Below are 20,171 nucleotides of genomic sequence, written 5' to 3' on the forward strand. Positions count from 1 at the left end.
GATTGGAGAACCAATGAAGTGAGGGTGAAAGAGAGAGGGAACGAGACAGAGAAATAGAGGGAGGATTGAGTATGGCATGGGAATTTCATTCAGCTTTGACTGGGAATTTGCCTCCTGACTTTTTCCGTCAATATAAAGTTTGTCTCTTGAGCCACCGTAGCAACAACATACCCAGCAACACTTCCCAAAATAGGCAGAATTGATCGAAGATAAATCAAGAAATCTGTCATTGATTTTGACGTTTTTGCCAAGGAAGTCTTAGTCGCGCAATTTTACATCTAACTGAGACGTTTGACGCATGAGAACTATTAGTCTCTCTATGAATGTCAACAAACACTTCATTGAATAATCCTGTCCATAGTTCCTGCTCCTACTAGGAGTAGTACTGTTGACCAGTGGGCTGAACAAGACCCCCTGCTACGATCACACACACGTAGGAGCAGACCTACTTTGACTGTTGTTAATATGCTTCATGCTGCTTTTATGAACTGAAGATTTATCATACTGCATTACTTACGCGCGCACGTGTGAGTGTGTGTGTATTTGAGCGCTGGAACAATGATCAGATGATCTGAATGAGCCAATCAAATGTGATCAGTGTTAGATGATAAGGTCTTTCACTCTGAATAAAAAGGTTACTGACGGAATCATTTATTGTTGCTGACCTTAGTCCTACAACACACAAAGACAACAGTTTCCCTAGAGAACAACAGCATAACTGTAGGCCTACACAACTTTGACTCGACCAATAAACGCACACAACTCTCCCACAACCTTTTAGAGAACACAACCAGCATACAACTTCCACACAACCCCCGATCACCTACCTATTGACCTGCCAACAGAACAGACATTCCTCTGCATGAGAACAGAGTTATTGTGTGTCTCTGGCTATCCTATCCCTGCCTGCCTGCCTGCCTGCCTGCCTGAACTAATCTGCTCATTAATGTCTAGATTAGGAGAGGAACTCCCAGAAAACGAGAGTGAAAGAGTGGGATATAGAGACTAGAAGAGGGGAGAAGGAAAGGCAGATTGGGTCTCTGCTCCTACTGCCTCAGTCATGGGAATGATTAGATTATGACTGTGTAGGACCATCATTTATGTAACACACACATCTCAAAAAATAATGAAGCGACTGTCTCTGAGCCAAAAACACAAACCAACCAAGACTGGCATGCAGAGAGAGGCCACGTCAAGGAAAATACACACACACACACACACACATCAGGGAATATACACACCTCCCTTTTTCTCCAGCACATATTAACAAACAACCCGTAGCAATAATGATTTTAAATATAATGAACATGGCAGTTGGTGGCATGACTCAAGACTGTGTGAGCCCACTGAGCTAAAAGCTTGGCATCCGCTAACATCAGTCTTCAAGTTACAGACAGGGGTGCCCCTGTTCATCGGGACATTGTGTGGGTAGCTGCTGTTGGTGCAGGGGTGGAGAAAACTGTATCTCTCCAGGAGTGTTTCCCACCGCTGTGTTAAAGTTCCAGTGAGAGACTTCAGTCACATCATATACCGTACAATGGAGTTGGAACGCACCTCTGATAAGTGGGTCATGGAGTGCACTTAAGAGATGTCACTATGCAGACGTAGCAGGACACTAGAGTTGTTAGTGCGCACCGCTGCCCCTCATTTACCCATAGTCCTCCTCTGCGCCTCAATCTCACTGTAGGATCATTACGTAACCTTTCATCCACTGTCTCACTGCTGTTTCTCCCTTGTGAAAAAGTATTCTCTAACACAAAGAAATAATATGCCTCCAAATGACAAAATATCTGTTTTCCTGTGAGTTCTGTTGACAATAGAGCCCCACAGGGGAGGTGTCATAATACCCATGCAACCTAGCAGTCAAACAGGGAAATGGTTCCAATTGATTTTTTTGCACAATTCATTTTTCCAATTGGGTATTTTAGAAACACTTGAAATAAGGGCAGCGTTTCGTGTAGACTGACCCTGGTGTGACGTTTTGATGATGTAACTCTCTCTGTACAGGGTGACATCGGCTCCATTTACTCGGATTCTAAAATGCTACAGTAATTAGTATTAAAAAAAAGGGGGGGGGGGGTTAAATTCAGGCGAATATATCGATATAAATAATCTTGTCCTAGAGAGATTTACACGGTTATCAAAACACAGCAATTATTTTAAGTGTTTCTAAAATGTTGTGTTTCCTTTTTTGACCACAGAGTTTTATGGGTTTTATGACTCATACTGTGGGACTCTGTGCTTGATAGATGTTGTTCTCCATGTTAAAAAGGTCTCTCTTCCTCTAACCAATCATGCAGGCTGACACAAGCACAAATCCTCTCTGAGGAATTCAGGAGACGTGTCAGAGTGTGTGTGCAACCACATGGACAGGCGGCTGATTCTTTGTGACCGCCCTGCTTCCATTTTTAGAGGTTTCAACCAGAACTTGACAACAAAGGTCACATTCCTTTAAAAGCACAGGTGCCCTAACCGCATGTGACAGAGAGTGCAGGAAGTCTGTGTGCTACCATGCATTCTTGTTTGTCTCTCTGCAGCATGTACTGTGGAGTCTGGAATGATTGGATCCCTTGACAAAGATGAGGAAAAAAATACTGTATAAAATCAATAATACAGAAAGCCAGCTACATTGCTAAAACATTTATTATTATTTTATGCTTGGGGTTATTGTCTTGCTGGAAGATCTACTTGCGGCCACGTTTCTGCCTCCTGGCAGAGGCAACCAGGTTTTTGGCAAAAATGTCCTGGTACTTGGTAAAGTTCATGATGTCGTTGACCTTAACAAGGGGCCCTGGACCAGCGGAAGCAAAACAGCCTCATAACATCAACGATCCACCACAATATTTTACAGTAGGGATGAGGTATTTTCTGAAAATGTGTTGTTCTTTCGAAGGCCAAAGCCACTGCTGCAGTGTGGCCAGAGCTCTATTTTCATGTCATATAACCATAGCAACAATACAAGTGTCAAAGCCAATTAGCAAACTCCAGGCAGTGGTATGGTCAGATGGTGGGTTTGGCCTTCCGAAACAACAACACATATGCAGAAAACACCTCATCCCTACTGTAAAATATGGTGGGGGATCTTTGATGTTTTGACTCAGTTACAGATTTCCTTATTTGTTCACATGAGGAAATTCATTTACACAGCTTCAGCTCTGAAACACTCATCAAGGCTACGTCAGGTTGTGTGTGTGTGTGTGTGTGTTCATGCGAGTAAAGTGCGAGTGTGTAGTTAGGTTAATCATGTTATCACCAGAGGGGGTTGGAGAGTAATTGAAGCGTTTGAACAGAAAGTCTGCGATGAACACAAGACAGTTTAAAAAGGCCTTTAGCCACGAAGCCCCAAAACCATGTCTGTCTGCTGAGGAGTAGAATCAGATGTGATAGAGCAGGGCTGGAACTACAGCATCTCATTGACCATGGTTGGTCATAATCCCTGTTCTAAGAGGATCTCAACACTAAAAACTGTTCTTGGACCACACAGCTGGGTTATTTACTATTTACTACCACCTAGTGGTTAAACCTGTATACTGTGAGAGGGGACAGGGGCGAGTTCATAGAAGGAAAAAACAAACGCACACCGACTTTCTCCTAAACATGTTTGTCCTCCTTAGCAGGTGGCCTAACACGGACCTGTAGGCAACTGTTTAACTTGACCAGTCCACTTCATCCGTTTCATCCATCAGAACGCTGCTCCTCTTCAGGTCTTGCTTCATTTTCCCTTTTCCTTGAGGTACACAGCTGAAATAGCAGGGTAGCCTAGTGGTTAGAGCGTTGGACTAGTAACCGGAAGGTTGCGAGTTCAAACCCCCGAGCTGACAAGGTACAAATCTGTCGTTCTGCCCCTGAACAGACAGTTAACCCGCTCAGGCCGTCATTGAAAATAAGAATGTGTTCTTAACTGACTTGCCTGGTTAAATAAAGGTAAAATATATATATTTAAAAAAAATATATAGCTCATGATATTACATATTAGTCAAACACATAAAACAAATAGCCCTCATATCTGACTTGTAAATAATACACAGTCAATAATCCACCGCCTTTAAAACCTGCAGTTGAAAGCTGTTTAATTAAAATGTTGTATGCTGTAAGAAGCATCAACATCCCCCTACCTAGTTTCTCGACAGCCTCCACACACACGCTAGGGTACATGCTGTCGTTGTATGTGGCCACTATAACGTACAGAGCAGTCTTCACAAGAATCAAGCCATGTGTTCCCTGTTGAGAGAAAAAAATATCCATCAGACCAGACATACCCTTTCAACAACAAAACAAGTACAGTGCAGTATAGCTGCACTAAACTGCAAAACCACTGCTGTAAAACTGGAGAGAAATAATACGTGTATATTCATAAATTGTGATGAGCCTACTGACACATTTGCAGTAGATGGAGTTCCTGTCAGCTCGGACACAGGTGTATGCTTTGTCTTGAAAGTAGAAGCCCCGCTCTCTGGTCGATGTCATGTGCTTGAAAGAGTCTATGAAAATCTGGGCTTGTGTAGGAAGAACCTGTAAAGTTACAGTGTGAAGGGAAACATAATGAATCTGATCGGAGACAGATGGTTTTTTAGGCTCCCAGATGAATCCACTTCCTCATTGCTTTGATCCATCCAACTGCCTCAACCCCATATGTGGAAAATCATGAATTCTGAAAACTATAATATATTGCACCACAATACCTCTTCCAATTTGAGGTTTGGAAGATAACAATGGGGTGCCCTGTGAAGTGGGCTTGGACTTGGATGTCAACACGGGAATTGGATTGTGTTGATTGCGATGTCTGAATGTTCATTAAAAAAAAAATTACAACAAAAGCGACATGACGAACTTGCCTGAAACCTTGCAGACGCCGCAGTTACTGCTGCAGTCTTGGCAACCAGAATGACAGCGCTTTCCACGTGTTTTGTATCGATAAGACAGTCATTTATCAAATTCTGAAATTGGTTCATAATAACCAATTTTGTCAAAGACTGTATAGTATGTCTTGTCAAGGTCAGAGAACTAACGTTAGCGTTACTGCTGATACTTTTCCCCCTTCAGCGTGGTGGACGACGTTTCCATGGAGACCATCGGTGGGTGTTACTAGCATAAAGAGATCGTAGTGAAAACATGCGTCTGCTAATGGTTCCCATTGTAATTGATCCTTGATACATTTTGCGTACATCAATTTAAAAAAGAAAGAAAACACTGCCATTACATACTGTACAATTATTTTTTTGCTCCTCTACACACACAAAACACCCATTCAACACATTTTTACAAGAAAGGATGGATGCATTTTTAGCCCTGGGGATGAAGCTACAAGCGCTCTACCTTTTTCTTGTGAGAAGACCAGAAGCAAAAATAAAACAGTTAGGAAGGCAACTGGACCAAACATCTGTTCAAACATCTCAAATATTTATTTATAGATTAAAAAAATACAAATAAAGTTGCAACACATATTACATGATGTATGGTTGACACAGTAGGACACACTAGGACAGTTTGAGTGTGTCCACCAGGTCATTGTAATGGTATTTGTCCGATATCGTCTCTACCTTGTCCCAGGCCTGGATGCTTCCCAAAACAGTCAGCACGTCGCTCACCACAGCCCTACAGAAACCACATTACATACATTAACATCAAAACACTACTTTCACCATGGTACATTAATCTGCCTAAAAGTACATTTGAGGTAGGCAGGCAGTGTTACCGTGTGTTGGGGTGGACAGGCTGCTGCTTGCAGACTGAATGGGCAGTCTGGAGGAGGTGGTCACTGAAGGACTTCAGCTGAGAGGGACAGGAGCTCAGGTCTTTAAACCAGGACTTAGGAAAACACACCGCGACCTGCTCAGCGAGAGGGAAATCTTAGTTCATTTGAGAAAAACTTGAAAATGACACCACTAAACTGAGTCATCTCAAAAGACAGCAGAGCAATTATTCCCCAAGAAAACAACTTGAAACCTCCATAGACAATACATTAACATTAGACACACATGTGATTCACCTACACACCTTTTTACATGTGTGGACAGAGTCATGTGAGTGGGTCTCGTTGAGTAGCGTCATCATCAGGTAGCGGTTCAGGAGTTTGTCCAACATTAGCTCCTTCAGAAAATGTTCAGATATCAACCCATCCCACTGACCAATGTTACCTAGGAGCTGATGCACCAGAGACAAAACAACACTAAAAGCAATGCATTGGATGTTACAGAAACAGCAAGAGACAATCAAATCACATTTTATTTGGTCACATGCGCCAAATACAACCTTACCGTGAAATGCTTACTTTACAAGCCCTCAACCAACAATCTAGTTCAAGAAAGAGTTAAGAAAAGATCTACTAAATAAATTAAAGTAAAAAATAAAATCAAAAAAACAATAATGAGACTGTACCGGTACCGAGTCAATGTGTGGGGGTACAGGTTAGTCGAGGTCATTTGTACATGTAGGTAGGGGTAAAGTGACTATGCATAGATAATAAACAGCGAATAGCAGCAGTGTAGAAACAGGGGGGGGGGGTCGTCAATGCAAATAGTCCAGGTAGCCATTTGATTAGCTGTTCAGGAGTCTTATGACTTGGGGGTAGAAACTGTTAAGGAGCCTTGTGGAACTAGACTTGGCGCTCCGGTACCACTTGCCGTGCGGTAGTAGAGAGAGCAGTTTGACAAGGGTGACTGGAGTCTTTGACAATTTTTAGGGTCTTCCGAGGACACAGCCTAGTATATAGTTCCTGGATGGTAGGAAGCCTGGTCCCAGGGATGTACTGGGCTGTGCTCAATACCCCCTGTAGTGCTTTACGGTCGGATGCCGAGCAGTTGTCGTACCAGGCAGTGATGCAACCGGTCAGGATGCTCTCAATGGTGCAGCTGTATAACTATGAGGATCTGGGGACCATTGCCAAATCTTTTCAGTCTCCTGAGGGGGAAAAGGCATTGTTGTGCCCTCTTTATGACTGTCTTGGTGTGTTTGGACCATGATAGTTTGTTGGTGATGTGGACACCAAGGACCTTGAAGCTCTCGACCCGCTCCACTACAGCCTCGTCGATGTGAATGGCGGCATGTTCGTCCCCTCCTTTTCCTGTAGTTCACAGTCAGGTCCTTTGTCTTGCCCACGTTGAGCACAACAAAGGGAGAGGTTGTTGTCCTGGCACCACACTGCCAGGTCCCTGACCTCCTCCCTATAGGCTGACTAGTCTCCCTGTACCTGCCACTGAAAAACATCCCCACAGCATGATGCTGCCACCACCATGCTTCACCGTAGGGATGGTGCCAGGTGTCCTCCAGACGTGATGTTTGGCATTCAGGTTGTGATAAAGCCCGGGATCGAACCCAGGTTGCGATGCAGTGCCTTAGACCGCTGCACCAGTCTGGAGGGCATTTGCTTTTACATTTTTTTATTTTGCAAATCTTTCTAGAAACCTGTTTTCGCTTTGTCATTATGGGGTGTTGTGTGCTGATTAATGAGGGGAAAAAAATGTCATACATTTTAGAATAAGGCGGTAACATAACAAAATGTGGAAGGGTCTGAATATTTTCCGAATGCACTGCAGCTGCAATAATCAGCACACAAAGCTCTGTCTCACTCTTAACTATTGGTAGAAATTGTAATCTCCTAATTTTCCTGCAGCAAAATTTGCCTGTATTAGGCTATTGTTGATATGTGTATTTCACGCTACGCTGAGGTAAACATCTTAGTATAATGCTTGTATGGATAATGCAATCAAATGCATTGCAGTTAAAAATGACTGGCTACCACCACCGAGTTCTGTATGTTAGCTATGCTACCAGTTTATACGAACGGGAGTTAGCATTTGTTGTGGGAAGTTATAATGGGCTAACTGAACCACATGGTCACTACAGTACACCATCCACTCATGGGAAGCACACCATCGAAAAAAAGACTATTTTAAAACAGTGTTTTTACGTACCTTCACAGCTGTCCAGAACTGCTGGTCTCTGAACCTCCTCTGTGGAGAGGACTTGTCATCTAAAAACCTGTTAAAACAACCAGGCAGTTATGGTCAAGTAAGCTACGTTATGACAAGCTTGGTATAAACATGTTCCAATGTGAAATTTCTAGCTCAGGGCTCTCCAACCCTATTCCTGGAGAGTTCCCATCCTGTAAATGTTCGCTCCAACTCTAATTTAGAGCACATGATTTTAATTCTGGATGATCAATTGATCACAACTGAGGTTAGAGTGAAAACAGGAGGGTGGTTCTCCAGGAACATGGTTGGAGAGCCTTGGTCTAGCTAGATGAACCACTTAAAGAATCACATTGAGACAACCCTGGGTGGATTCACTCACTTCTTAGGGTATAGAGGGATGAAGATGTCATCATCCACAGAACTCCTCAATCTACCACTCACTGCTTCAACAAAGGCCTGGCAGGGGACAGGACCGAATGAAAACACAGGACAGGGACGGACAGAGGGAACTATTTACATTCTGACACACTCACAGGAAGTAGGTTAGGTTTCAAAATGTTTCTCTCCAATTCTGTGACTACAGCCAGTCAACATTCTGGTTGGCATTCTTTGTGACTAGAACCTTGACTAGGGAAGTGGTTCCCAAAGCTGTCATCAAGACAAAGGGTTGGCTACTTTGAAGAGTTTCAAATATATTTTGATTTGTTTAACACTTTTTTTGATTACTATAAGATTCCATATGTGTTATTTCATTAATTTTGATGTCTTCGCTATAATTCTACAAAAGTAAATATAAAGAAAAACCCTTGAATGAGTAGGTGTGTCCGAACTTGACTGGTACTGTATATAGACAGAAAGTATTCAGACCCCTTGACTTTCCACATTTTGTTACGTCATAGGCTTCTCTAAAATGGATTAAAAAAATAAAATAAATCCTCAACAATCTACACACAATATCCCATAATGACAAAGTGAAAACAGGTTAAGAAATGTTTGCAAATTTATTACAAATTCAAAACAGAAATACCTTATCTACATAAGTATTCAGACCCTTTGCGATGAGACTCGAAATTGAGCTCAGGTGCATCCTGTTTCCATTGATCATCCTTGAGATGTTTCTACAACTTGATTGGAGTCCACCAGTGGTAAATTCAATTGATTTGACATGATTTGGAAAGGCACACACCTGTCTATATAAGGTCCCACAGTTGACAGTGTATGTCAGAGCAAAAACTAAGCGGTCAAAGGAATAGTCCATTCGAGCTCCGAGACAGGATTGCGTCGAGGCACAGATCTGGGGAAGGGTACCAAAACATTTCTGCAGTATTGAAGGTCACCAAGAACACATTCTGGAAGAAGTTTGGAACCACCAATTCTCTTCCTAGGGCTGGCCACCCATCCAAACTGAGCAATCGGGGGAGAAAAGCCTTGAATGCCAAACGTCACATCTGGATGATACCTGGCACCATCCCTACGGGGAAGCATGGTGGTGGCAGCATCATGTCTGGAGGAAACCTGGCACCACCCCTACGGGGAAGCATGGTGGTGGCAGCATCATGTCTGGAGGAAACCTGGCACCACCCCTACCGGGAAGCATGGTGGTGGCAGCATCATGTCTGGAGGAAACCTGGCAGCATCCCTACGGTGAAGCATGGTGGTGGCAGCATCACGTCTGGAGGAAACCTGGCACCATCCCTACGGGGAAGCATAGTGGTGGCAGCATCAAGTCTGGAGGAAACCTGGCAGCATCCCTACGGTGAAGCATGGTGGTGGCAGCATCACATCTGGATGAAACCTGGCTCCATACCTAAGGCGCAGCATGGTGGTGGTAGCATTATGCTTTGGGGATGTTTTACAGCGGCAGGGACTGATGAACGAAGCAAAGTACAGAGAGATCCTTGATGGAAACTTGCTCCAGAGCTCTCAGGACCTTAGACTGGGGTGAAGGTTCACCTTCCAACAGGACAACGACCCTAAGCATACAGCCAAGACAACGCAGGAGTAGCTTCAGGACAAGTCTCTGAATGTCCTTGGAGTGGCCCAGCCAGAGCCCAGACGTGAACTGGATCGAAACACCTCTCCAACATGACAGAGCTTGCTTTGTTATTATGTTGTATTGTGTGTAGATTGATGAGGGGAAAAACATAATTTCATCAGTTTTAGAATAAGGCTGTAACGTAACAAAATGTAGAAAAAGTCAAGGGGTCTCAATACTTCCCGAATTCACTGTATTAGCATTTTTGTTTTTTTAAAAAGGTACACTTTATATACTGTTTGAAATGCAGGTTAGCGTTTTTTGTCATGAATCTTGTTCTGGAGGCAGCTCTGCAGAGTGGTCACTAGCTGGCACAGACACAATGTCATAACATCTGATTATAAACCTTACCTTAACCACACTGCTAACCCTAAAGCCTAACCTTAAATTATGACCAACATTTTACAATATAGCCAATTCTGTAGCCGGCCTATATAAGACGAAGTCGCTCAGTTCTGCCTCCAGGACAAGATTCATGACAATAAAACGTCAACCTGCATTGGAAACAGAGGGGGAAGACAGGCTGTCTCCAGCGGGGAGTTGCATATGTGACTGGCTGGGAGTGTTGTTGCTAGACCAGGGCTCTGCACTGGAGATGCAATATTAACTGTTACCTTGACCGGTTTGCTCTGCTCTCCCTCAAACAGAGAGTAGTCATCCTGCAGTCTGTGACACAGCTCAGACAGACACAGAGACTGATGGCTGGACAGAGGGTCCCACACCAACTCCACAAAACCTGTGAGGAGGGACGGACGCACATTAAAGTGACACAGTCCTCGGTAAAGTCACAGGCCCACTCATGACAACATTGATAAAGGGAGTGAGTAACACATCAGTATGGAGTTAAGTATACACACATACAGGGTTTTTACTTGGACAATGTTCTACATTGTAGAATAATAGTCAAGACATCAAAAGTATGAAATAACACATATGGAATCATGTAGTAAACAAATCAAAATATATTTTACATTCTTCAAAGAAGCCACACTTCAACGAGTGGAGAGCGAAGGAAAAGCAGACAAGTGCTCAGCATATGTGGGAACTCCTTCAAGACTGTGAGAAAAGCATTCCAGGTGAAGCTGGTTGAAAGAGTGTGCAAAGCTGTCAAAGGCAAAGGGTGGCTCCTTTAGAGAATGTATTTAAAAATACACTGCTCAAAAAAATAAAGGGAACACTTAAACAACACAATGTAACTCCAAGTCAATCCCACTTCTGTGAAATCAAATTGTCCACTTAGGAAGCAACACTGATTGACAATAAATTTCACATGCTGTTGTGCAAATGGAATAGACAACAGGTGGAAATTATAGGCAATTAGCAAGACACCCCCAATAAAGGAGTGGTTCTGCAGGTGGGGACCAGACCACTTCTCAGTTCCTATGCTTCCTGGCTGATGTTTTCGTCACTTTTGAATGCTGGCGGTGCTTTCACTCTAGTGGTAGCATGAGACGGAGTCTACAACCCACACAAGTGGCTCAGGTAGTGCAGCTCATCCAGGATGGCACATCAATGCGAGCTGTGGCAAGAAGGTTTGCTGTGTCTGTCAGCGTAGTGTCCAGAGCATGGAGGCGCTACCAGGAGACAGGCCAGTACATCAGGAGACGTGGAGGAGGCCGTAGGAGGGCAACAACCCAGCAGCAGGACCGCTACCTCCGCCTTTGTGCAAGGAGGAGCAGGAGGAGCACTGCCAGAGCCTTGCAAAATAACCTCCAGCAGGCCACAAATGTGCAAGTGTCTGCTCAAACGGTCAGAAACAGACTCCATGAGGGTGGTATGAGGGCCTGACGTCCACAGGTGGGGGTTGTGCTTACAACCCAACACCGTGCAAGACGTTTTTCATTTGTCAGAGAACACCAAGATTGGCAAATTCGCCACTGGTGCCCTGTGCTCTTCACAGATGAAAGCAGGTTCAGACTGAGCACATGTGACAGACGTGACAGAGTCTGGAGACGCCGTGGAGAACGTTCTGCTGCCTGCAACATCCTCCAGTATGACCGGTTTGGCGGTGGGTCAGTCATGGTGTGGGGTGGCATTTCTTTGGGGGGCCGCACAGCCCTCCATGTGCTCGCCAGAGGTAGTCTGACTGCCATTAGGTACCGAGATGAGATCCTCAGACCCCTTGTGAGACCATATGCTGGTGCGGTTGGCCCTGGGTTCCTCCTAATGCAAGACAATGCTAGACGTCATGTGGCTGGAGTGTGTCAGAAGTTCCTGCAAGAGGAAGGCATTGATGCTATGGACTGGCCCGCCCGTTCCCCAGACCTGAATCCAATTGAGCACATCTGGGACATCATGTCTCGCTCCATCCACCAACGCCACATTGCACCACAGACTGTCCAGGAGTTGGCGGATGCTTTAGTCCAGGTCTGGGAGGAGATCCCTCAGGAGACCATCCGCCACCTCATCAGGAGCATGCCCAGGCATTGCAGGGAGGTCATACAGGCACATGGAGGCCACACACACTACTGAGCCTCATTTTGACTTTTACGGACATTACATCAACGTTGGATCAGCCTGTAGTGTGGTTTTCCACTTTAATTTTGAGTGTGACTCCAAATCCAGACCTCTATGGGTTGATAAATTTGATTTCCATTGATCATTTTTGTGATTTTGTTGTCAGCACATTCAACTATGTAAAGAAAAAAATATTTAATAAGAATATTTCATTCATTCAGATCTAGGATGTGTTATTTTAGTGTTCCCTTTATGTTTTTGAGCAGTGTATATATATATATATATATATATATATATTTCTTAACACTTTACTACAGGATTCCATGTATTATTTCATAGTTTTGATGTCTTCACTGTTATTCTACAATGTAGAAAATACTAAAAATAAAGAAAAACCCTTAATATTAGTGTCCAAATTTTTGACTGGTACTGTGTATGTGTGTATGGTGACCTTGTATCTTGGGCAGGAGAGTCTTCTCTATGATTGCAGGCAGTGTTTTCCTGTCAGTGTGGTCTGCCTCCTGGTAGCCCAGGCCGTGACAGAACGTCTCTACAGCAGAGAACCACGGCAGGGCCTCAAAGTCCTCTCCTGCAGCCTGATGCACGCAGAGAATTATTATGACATCAAATACAGAGGTACGTCAAAATAAACACAAAGAATTAACTGTGTGGCGTCCAGTACGTATTTTGTACAGTACCTGTAGGGGGTTCCAGCCTAAAAGTTGGTGTCTGATGAGCGGGTTGAGTAGTTTGGGTAGACAGAGGCTGATGTAGGCTGAGTGGTAGGACTCGGAGAAGGCTACTCTCCACTCGTTGAAGCGAGACAGAACCTTCTTCACCTCCCAGAAGTCCTCCTGCACGTCACAGAACACATCCTGGGACCTGCTCAGGATCTCCTCTGAATTAAACAGGAGGGATAAAGAGATGCGAGAGTGGAAACACTGTCTGTTATTCTACGGTTTAGAGAGCAGCACTAAACTCTAAGGAATGGGATGGCAAATCTATAGCTGGATAGATAAATAGATATATTTTGAATATTGCAGAAATCCTTTATCGCAGACACCCATTTGGGAATTAAATACTAGGCTGAAAATAAGGTGTCACCAACACACGTTTGGTAAGTGGAGGACATATGTCCTCGCCCAAGACAGCTACACCGCTCACCTCTCGCCCTCTGCAGTTCTGCCTCTTCGTCAGGAGAAGGTTCGCTGTCGGCCGTCAGGCTACCATAGTCTTCCTCACCCGGCTCTCCTGACTCACTGGATGATCAGATCAAACAGTAGGTGGAAGTGAGCGCGTAACATTGACACAGTGGTGGAAGTGAGCGCGTAACATTGACACAGTGGTGGAAGTGAGCGCGTAACATTGACACAGTGGTGGAAGTGAGCGCGTAACATTGTGACACAGTGGTGGAAGTGAGCGCGTAACATTGTGACACAGTGGTGGAAGTGAGCGCGTAACATTGTGACACAGTGGTGGAAGTGAGCGCGTAACATTGTGACACAGTGGTGGAAGTGAGCGCGTAACATTGTGACACAGTGGTGGAAGTGAGCGCGTAACATTGTGACACAGTGGTGGAAGTGAGCGCGTAACATTGTGACAGTGGTGGAAGTGAGCGCGTAACATTGTGACACAGTGGTGGAAGTGAGCGCGTAACATTGTGACACAGTGGTGGAAGTGAGCGCGTAACATTGTGACACAGTGGTGGAAGTGAGCGCGTAACATTGTGACACAGTGGTGGAAGTGAGAGCGTAACATTGACACAGTGGTGGAAGTGAGCACGTAACATTGACACAGTGGTGGAAGTGAGCGCGTAACATTGACACAGTGGTGGAAGTGAGCGCGTAACATTGACACAGTGGTGGAAGTGAGCGCGTAACATTGACACAGTGGTGGAAGTGAGCGCGTAACATTGACACAGTGGTGGAAGTGAGGGCGTAACATTGACAGTGGTGGAAGTGACTGCATAACATTGACAGTGGTGGAAGTGAGGGCGTAACATTGACAGTGGTGGAAGTGAGGGCGTAACATTGACAGTGGTGGAAGTGACTGCGTAACATTGACAGTGGTGGAAGTGACTGCGTAACATTGACAGTGGTGGAAGTGACTGCGTAACATTGACACAGTGGTGGAAGTGAGCGTGTAACATTGACAGTGGTGGAAGTGAGCGCGTAACATTGACAGTGGATGGAGTGAGCGCGTAACATTGACACAGTGGTGGGAGTGAGCGCGTAACATTGACAGTGGTGGAAGTGAGCGCGTAACATTGACAGTGGTGGGAGTGAGCGCGTAACATTGACAGTGGATGGAGTGAGCGCGTAACATTGACACAGTGGTGGGAGTGAGCGCGTAACATTGACACAGTGGTGGAAGTGAGCGCGTAACATTGACACAGTGGTGGGAGTGAGCGCGTAACATTGACAGTGGTGGAAGTGAGCGCGTAACATTGACAGTGGTGGGAGTGAGCGCGTAACATTGACAGTGGTGGAAGTGAGCGCGTAACATTGACAGTGGTGGAAGTGAGCGTGTAACATTGACAGTGGTGGAAGTGAGCGCGTAACATTGACACAGTGGTGGAAGTGACCGCGTAACATTGACAGTGGTGGAAGTGAGCGCGTAACATTGACACAGTGGTGGAAGTGAGCGCGTAACATTGACACAGTGGTGGAAGTGACTGCGTAACATTAACAGTGGTGGAAGTGAGGGCGTAACATTGACAGTGGTGGAAGTGACTGCGTAACATTGACAGTGGTGGAAGTGACTGCGTAACATTGACAGTGGTGGAAGTGAGCGCGTAACATTGACACAGTGGTGGAAGTGAGCGCGTAACATTGACACAGTGGTGGAAGTGAGCGTGTAACATTGACAGTGGTGGAAGTGAGCGCGTAACATTGACACAGTGGTGGAAGTGAGCGCGTAACATTGACACAGTGGTAGAAGTGAGCGTGTAACATTGACAGTGGTGGAAGTGACCGCGTAACATTGACACAGTGGTGGAAGTGAGCGCGTAACATTGACACAGTGTTGGAAGTGAGCGCGTAACATTGACACAGTGGTGGAAGTGAGCGCGTAACATTGACAGCGGTGGAAGTGACTGCGTAACACAGTGGTGGAAGTGACTGCGTAACACAGTGGTGGAAGTGACTGCGTAACACAGTGGTGGAAGTGACTGCGTAACATTGACACAGTGGTGGAAGTGACTGCGTGACACAGTGGTGGAAGTGACTGCGTGACACAGTGGTGGAAGTGACTGCGTAACACAGTGGTGGAAGTGACTGCGTAACACAGTGGTGGAAGTGACTGCGTAACACAGTGGTGGAAGTGACTGCGTAACACAGTGGTGGAAGTGACTACGTAACATTGACACAGTGGTGGAAGTGACTGCGTAACATTGACACAGTGGTGGAAGTGACTGCGTAACACAGTGGTGGAAGTGACTGCGTAACACAGTGGTGGAAGTGACTGCGTAACACAGTGGTGGAAGTGACTGCGTAACACAGTGGTGGAAGTGACTGCGTAACACAGTGGTGGAAGTGACTGCGTAACATTGACACAGTGGTGGAAGTGACTGCGTAACATTGACACAGTGGTGGAAGTGACTGCGTAACATTGACACAGTGGTGGAAGTGACTGCGTAACATTGACACAGTGGTGGAAGTGACTGCACAACACAGTGGTGGAAGTGACTGCGTAACATTGACACAGTGGTGGAAGTGGCTGCGTAACACAGTGGTGGAAGTGACTGCGTAACACAGTGGTGGAAGTGACTGCGTAACACAGTGGTGGAAGTGACTGCGTAACACAGTGGTGGAAGTGACTGCGTAACACAGTGGTGGAAGTGACTACGTAACATTGACACAGTGGTGGAAGTGACTGCGTAACATTGACACAGTGGTGGAAGTGACTGCGTAACACAGTGGTGGAAGTGACTGCGTAACACAGTGGTGGAAGTGACTGCGTAACACAGTGGTGGAAGTGACTGCGTAACACAGTGGTGGAAGTGACTGCGTAACACAGTGGTGGAAGTGACTGCGTAACACAGTGGTGGAAGTGACTGCGTAACAGTGGTGGAAGTGACTGCGTAACACAGTGGTGGAAGTGACTGCGTAACACAGTGGTGGAAGTGACTGCGTAACACAGTGGTGGAAGTGACTGCGTAACACAGTGGTGGAAGTGACTGCGTAACATTGACACAGTGGTGGAAGTGACTGCGTAACATTGACACAGTGGTGGAAGTGACTGCGTAACACAGTGGTGGAAGTGAGCGCGTAACATCGTGACTGGTTAAACCTAAAGTGATGTGTTAGTACTAAACGGAGAATTCTCACTCACCTTTTATTTGTTTCTTCATTCCCACTTTCCCCGGGGTCTCCTTCCCTCTGTGGATCAGTGGCATCTAGAGTGAGAGAGAGTGATAATAAGTCTAGAAATTCACCCAACTAGAACTAATAAACAGATGAAGAGAGTGGGAGGAGGAGTACTACAGTTAACATTCTGCCTTTCCACTGACTAGGACCACACACTCACAGTACACAAACAGTGACACTCACAGCTGAGCTGCTGGAGGCAAGATGACTCCTGCCGTATAGCCTCTCGTCTCCTTGACAACAGTACCTCCGCCTGGTCAGACAGAAGAGTGTGCATGTCCACCTCCACACTGTTGATCTCTACCACCTAGAGAGGATCAATTAATCAGTCAATCACTGTTATTATCACCCCTCATTAACATTGTCTCAATCACAAACTTTCACATATCTCACAGTGCTTCTGTTTGTCATTTTAAAGACCAGAACAGGCCAACAGACACTTCCAGAATTCCTCTGACCTTCTCTCTGAGACATTCCACCAGGTTCTGAATGTAAGTGTTGGTGTCCCGGTAGAACTGAAGCTGGCGGTCGGAGGAACCACTCTCCAGGTTCTCCAGAGAGGTTCTAGAGCTGTCCATGTCCACTTCCATCCTCCTCAGGTCTGCCTCATGAGCCCTGTGGACCTCCCTCAGATCACACAGTCTGGAGAGGGGAAGGAGAGGAAGGAGAGGTATGGTGGGAGGATGAAGGGGAGAGAGAAGAAGAGAAATGGAGAAGAGGTGGAGCTTTGATTTACTAGACAAACATTATTTTGCAGCTAGAGTACATGAGGTATATTGTATTGAGGAGGCAATGGAAGGATGAATGAACTGACTTCCCGGTGATCCTCTTCTTCACCACGCTGAGGCTGATGAGAGGCAGACACTCTGGGATGTTGACTCTCTGTTTCCGTCTACTACTACCGCTCCTCACAGAGCCACTGCCCTCACTGCCTGATGGACTCTAGGGGGACAGACAGAGTTAGGAGTGGAATGAAACTGAACGTGTGTGTGTGTGTGTGTGTGTGTGTGTGTGTGTCAGTGAGACAGAGGAGTGGAATGAAACTGAAAGTGTGTGGGTGTGGGTAGGTGAGACAGAGGGGTGAGTATATTACCTGCTCCCCAGGGTGTCTCTTGACTCCCTTTCCAATCTGTTGCTCCTCCCAGAGGTTGTTGTCCTCGCTCTCCTGGTGGTCGTCAGACTCACTAGCACCACTACCTCCTGTACCGAACAGGCAGGGATGGAGCGACAGAGCCATACAGGGAAATACAGAGAGAAAGACAGACTGTCACTTCCTCAAGTATCAACACAACAAGGACTAAAAACAAAGAGAACACATTTCAGCATTCAGTCAAAGGAGGTGTGATAAGCTCATCTACAACTCACTACACCGTCTCCAAGCCACAGATACATCATTATGGGGTTTGATTATTAACTGCCTGTTTATAATTTATTACTAAAACTAAAAAAAAATAAACTGTTGCCCAGGACCACAAAACAATAGATCTTCCATTCTCTCAACTCCCTCCTCTCACCCATCTTCTCTGCTATCCTCTCCCTGATGGTTTTGGACCGCGGGGCAAACTCAATCCTGCGTTCATGGTCGTCTGGCTCATCATCGTCATCATAATCTTCGTCAGTGCGTTCCTCCAGGTCCTGGTCTGGGGTCCGGGGGGAGCTCTCCCCGTCTCTCCCCAGGGAGATATAGTCTTTCTGGGCTCTGGCCGCCTGACGCTGCCTTCTGGCCGCCTGGATCCTTCTTGCATCTGGGATCACCACTATACACACACACACACACACACACACACACACACACACACACACACACACACGGGATGTCTCTTCAGAATGCTGCCTATCTGCCTGTCTCTGTGTAGACCAGTGGTGGACCATCTTACCCTGCAAGGGGCCGTTGTAGCTACAGGCTGGTTAAGACAAATTCATTCTTCGGAGCTATTTGATTTTGTCCATGTCCTGAAACTAACTTTTGCGTCTACCAGCCAGTGTGGCTGACTGATTTATATTAAAAATTAAAATAAAAAAATGACTAGCCACTCAGAATTTTCACCAGCATTTGGCCGATTGCTGGTGCACTGGATACATTACAGCCTTTTCTTTTGAGCCATAGCTATCTGTGAGGCTGACCTGGTTTGTGTTTCTGAGTGGAGGACTTGGAGGATGTGGAGGACATGGAGGAGGCAGAGCTGGATGTGGATGACTTGGCGCCTCCCTCTCCGTCACTCTCTGATGACAGTTCTTCTCCGGACCTCTCGTTCTGGGGCACAACCACAGTCACATCTTTCCTGGCTGGGGTCAAAACAGACATGGTTAGACTGATCAATCATCTAGCCTTAACAGTGGTGTTTTTACAGCATTAAAATGGCAACGTTGTGCTCACCAGTAGGCTGGGAGGTCTTTGCAGGGGAAGCCTCCTTTCTCCTGGCTTGGAAGACCACAGCTTTATCTGACGATTTCTTTAGTTTGAACTCAGATCCTTCAAAATGGGAAGAGAGAGAGAGAGAGAGAGAGAGAGAAAACTGTTATTAATAACACAACTGACTGTCTCTCTAAATCAAGACATTGGGTTCACCGTACATAACAAATGGCTTCATATCCTTGTCAAACATGTTATTGAAACCTTGGGTGAATCTAAATTGTATTTCCTTGATTCCTCATGCCCTCCCCTCTGATCTTCTCTTCCAATGTGTTTTGAGAAGGGGGCAAGAAGCAACAATGCATGGAATCAAGGAAATACAATTGAGATTCACCCCTCTCCTCCACCTGAACTAGAGAACTAGCCAAGTGAAGGAAAGGAAATTCATACATGGGATATTCAATTAATGTCCCATATTGCTGCCGCCGCCACCAGTCCTGTGTTTTCACTTTTCAGACAGTACAAATTAAGGACACAATGAGGGGAAGCCGCTTTACAGATACTCTTACACAACACCCACCTTACTGTCAGTGACGTTTGAAATACGTCTGTGGACTGTGAGTTTACATAACAAAAACAGGTCGAACGCGTACCTTCTTTCTCATTAGAGAAGCTGAGCACGTTTCCTTTCTTCTTCCGTCCATCCTTGTCCTCTTTACTGTTAGGCGGTCTAGTGCCAACGAACGGCCCACTAGTACCATATTCTACCGCGTCTTCAGCACCACTCGAGTCCGACTTGGGTGACTTCGCCTCCCGCTTGGAACTGCATGAGATCCCCCGATTCTGCGGCAACTTGACGGGCTTTATGCTAGAAGCGGTAGCTTGTGTTTTACTTCCATCATCCTCTCCGCTCTTCTGTTCATCTTCATCGCTCGATTTTCCTTTCCTTTGCCTGAAGTTTCTTCGCGGTTTCTTGTTGAACATTTTCAGGACAAGGTGATCGCCGTGTAAATAAATCGCAATACGGTAAGTCGGAAATACATTTG

General features: G+C 45.7%; 2 protein-coding genes across 3 annotated transcripts; both read right to left on the reverse strand.

Annotated features, from left to right (window-relative positions):
• Positions 1–3,570: 3,570 nt before the first annotated feature.
• Positions 3,571–4,952, reverse strand: LOC139383305 (profilin family member 4). 2 transcript variants are annotated; one of them, XM_071127782.1, is made up of 4 exons: positions 4,836–4,952; positions 4,378–4,512; positions 4,116–4,221; positions 3,571–3,741 (listed from the first exon to the last, which is right to left on the reverse strand). In XM_071127782.1, exons 1-4 carry the CDS (start codon positions 4,950–4,952, stop codon positions 3,713–3,715), a joined length of 387 nt encoding a protein of 128 aa, XP_070983883.1. In that variant the 3' UTR covers positions 3,571–3,712. The 2 variants fall into 2 exon arrangements, with proteins under 2 accessions (XP_070983883.1, XP_070983882.1); XM_071127781.1 differs by having other exon boundaries at positions 3,713–3,741; positions 4,044–4,221.
• Positions 4,953–5,381: 429 nt separating this feature from the next.
• LOC139383759 (GC-rich sequence DNA-binding factor 2) lies at positions 5,382–20,171 on the reverse strand. The gene is made up of 18 exons (XM_071128321.1): positions 19,779–20,171; positions 19,150–19,245; positions 18,897–19,058; positions 18,287–18,529; positions 17,866–17,972; positions 17,587–17,714; positions 17,231–17,414; positions 16,956–17,079; positions 16,738–16,801; positions 13,570–13,664; positions 13,104–13,303; positions 12,857–13,001; positions 10,563–10,684; positions 8,293–8,369; positions 7,914–7,980; positions 5,998–6,144; positions 5,696–5,829; positions 5,382–5,595 (listed from the first exon to the last, which is right to left on the reverse strand). The coding sequence occupies exons 1-18, from the start codon at positions 20,107–20,109 to the stop codon at positions 5,478–5,480; spliced, it is 2,544 nt and encodes an 847-aa protein (XP_070984422.1). The 5' UTR covers positions 20,110–20,171; the 3' UTR covers positions 5,382–5,477.

Source organism: Oncorhynchus clarkii, chromosome 25 (genome assembly GCF_045791955.1).
Source record: "Oncorhynchus clarkii lewisi isolate Uvic-CL-2024 chromosome 25, UVic_Ocla_1.0, whole genome shotgun sequence".
Lineage (NCBI taxonomy): Eukaryota > Metazoa > Chordata > Actinopteri > Salmoniformes > Salmonidae > Oncorhynchus > Oncorhynchus clarkii.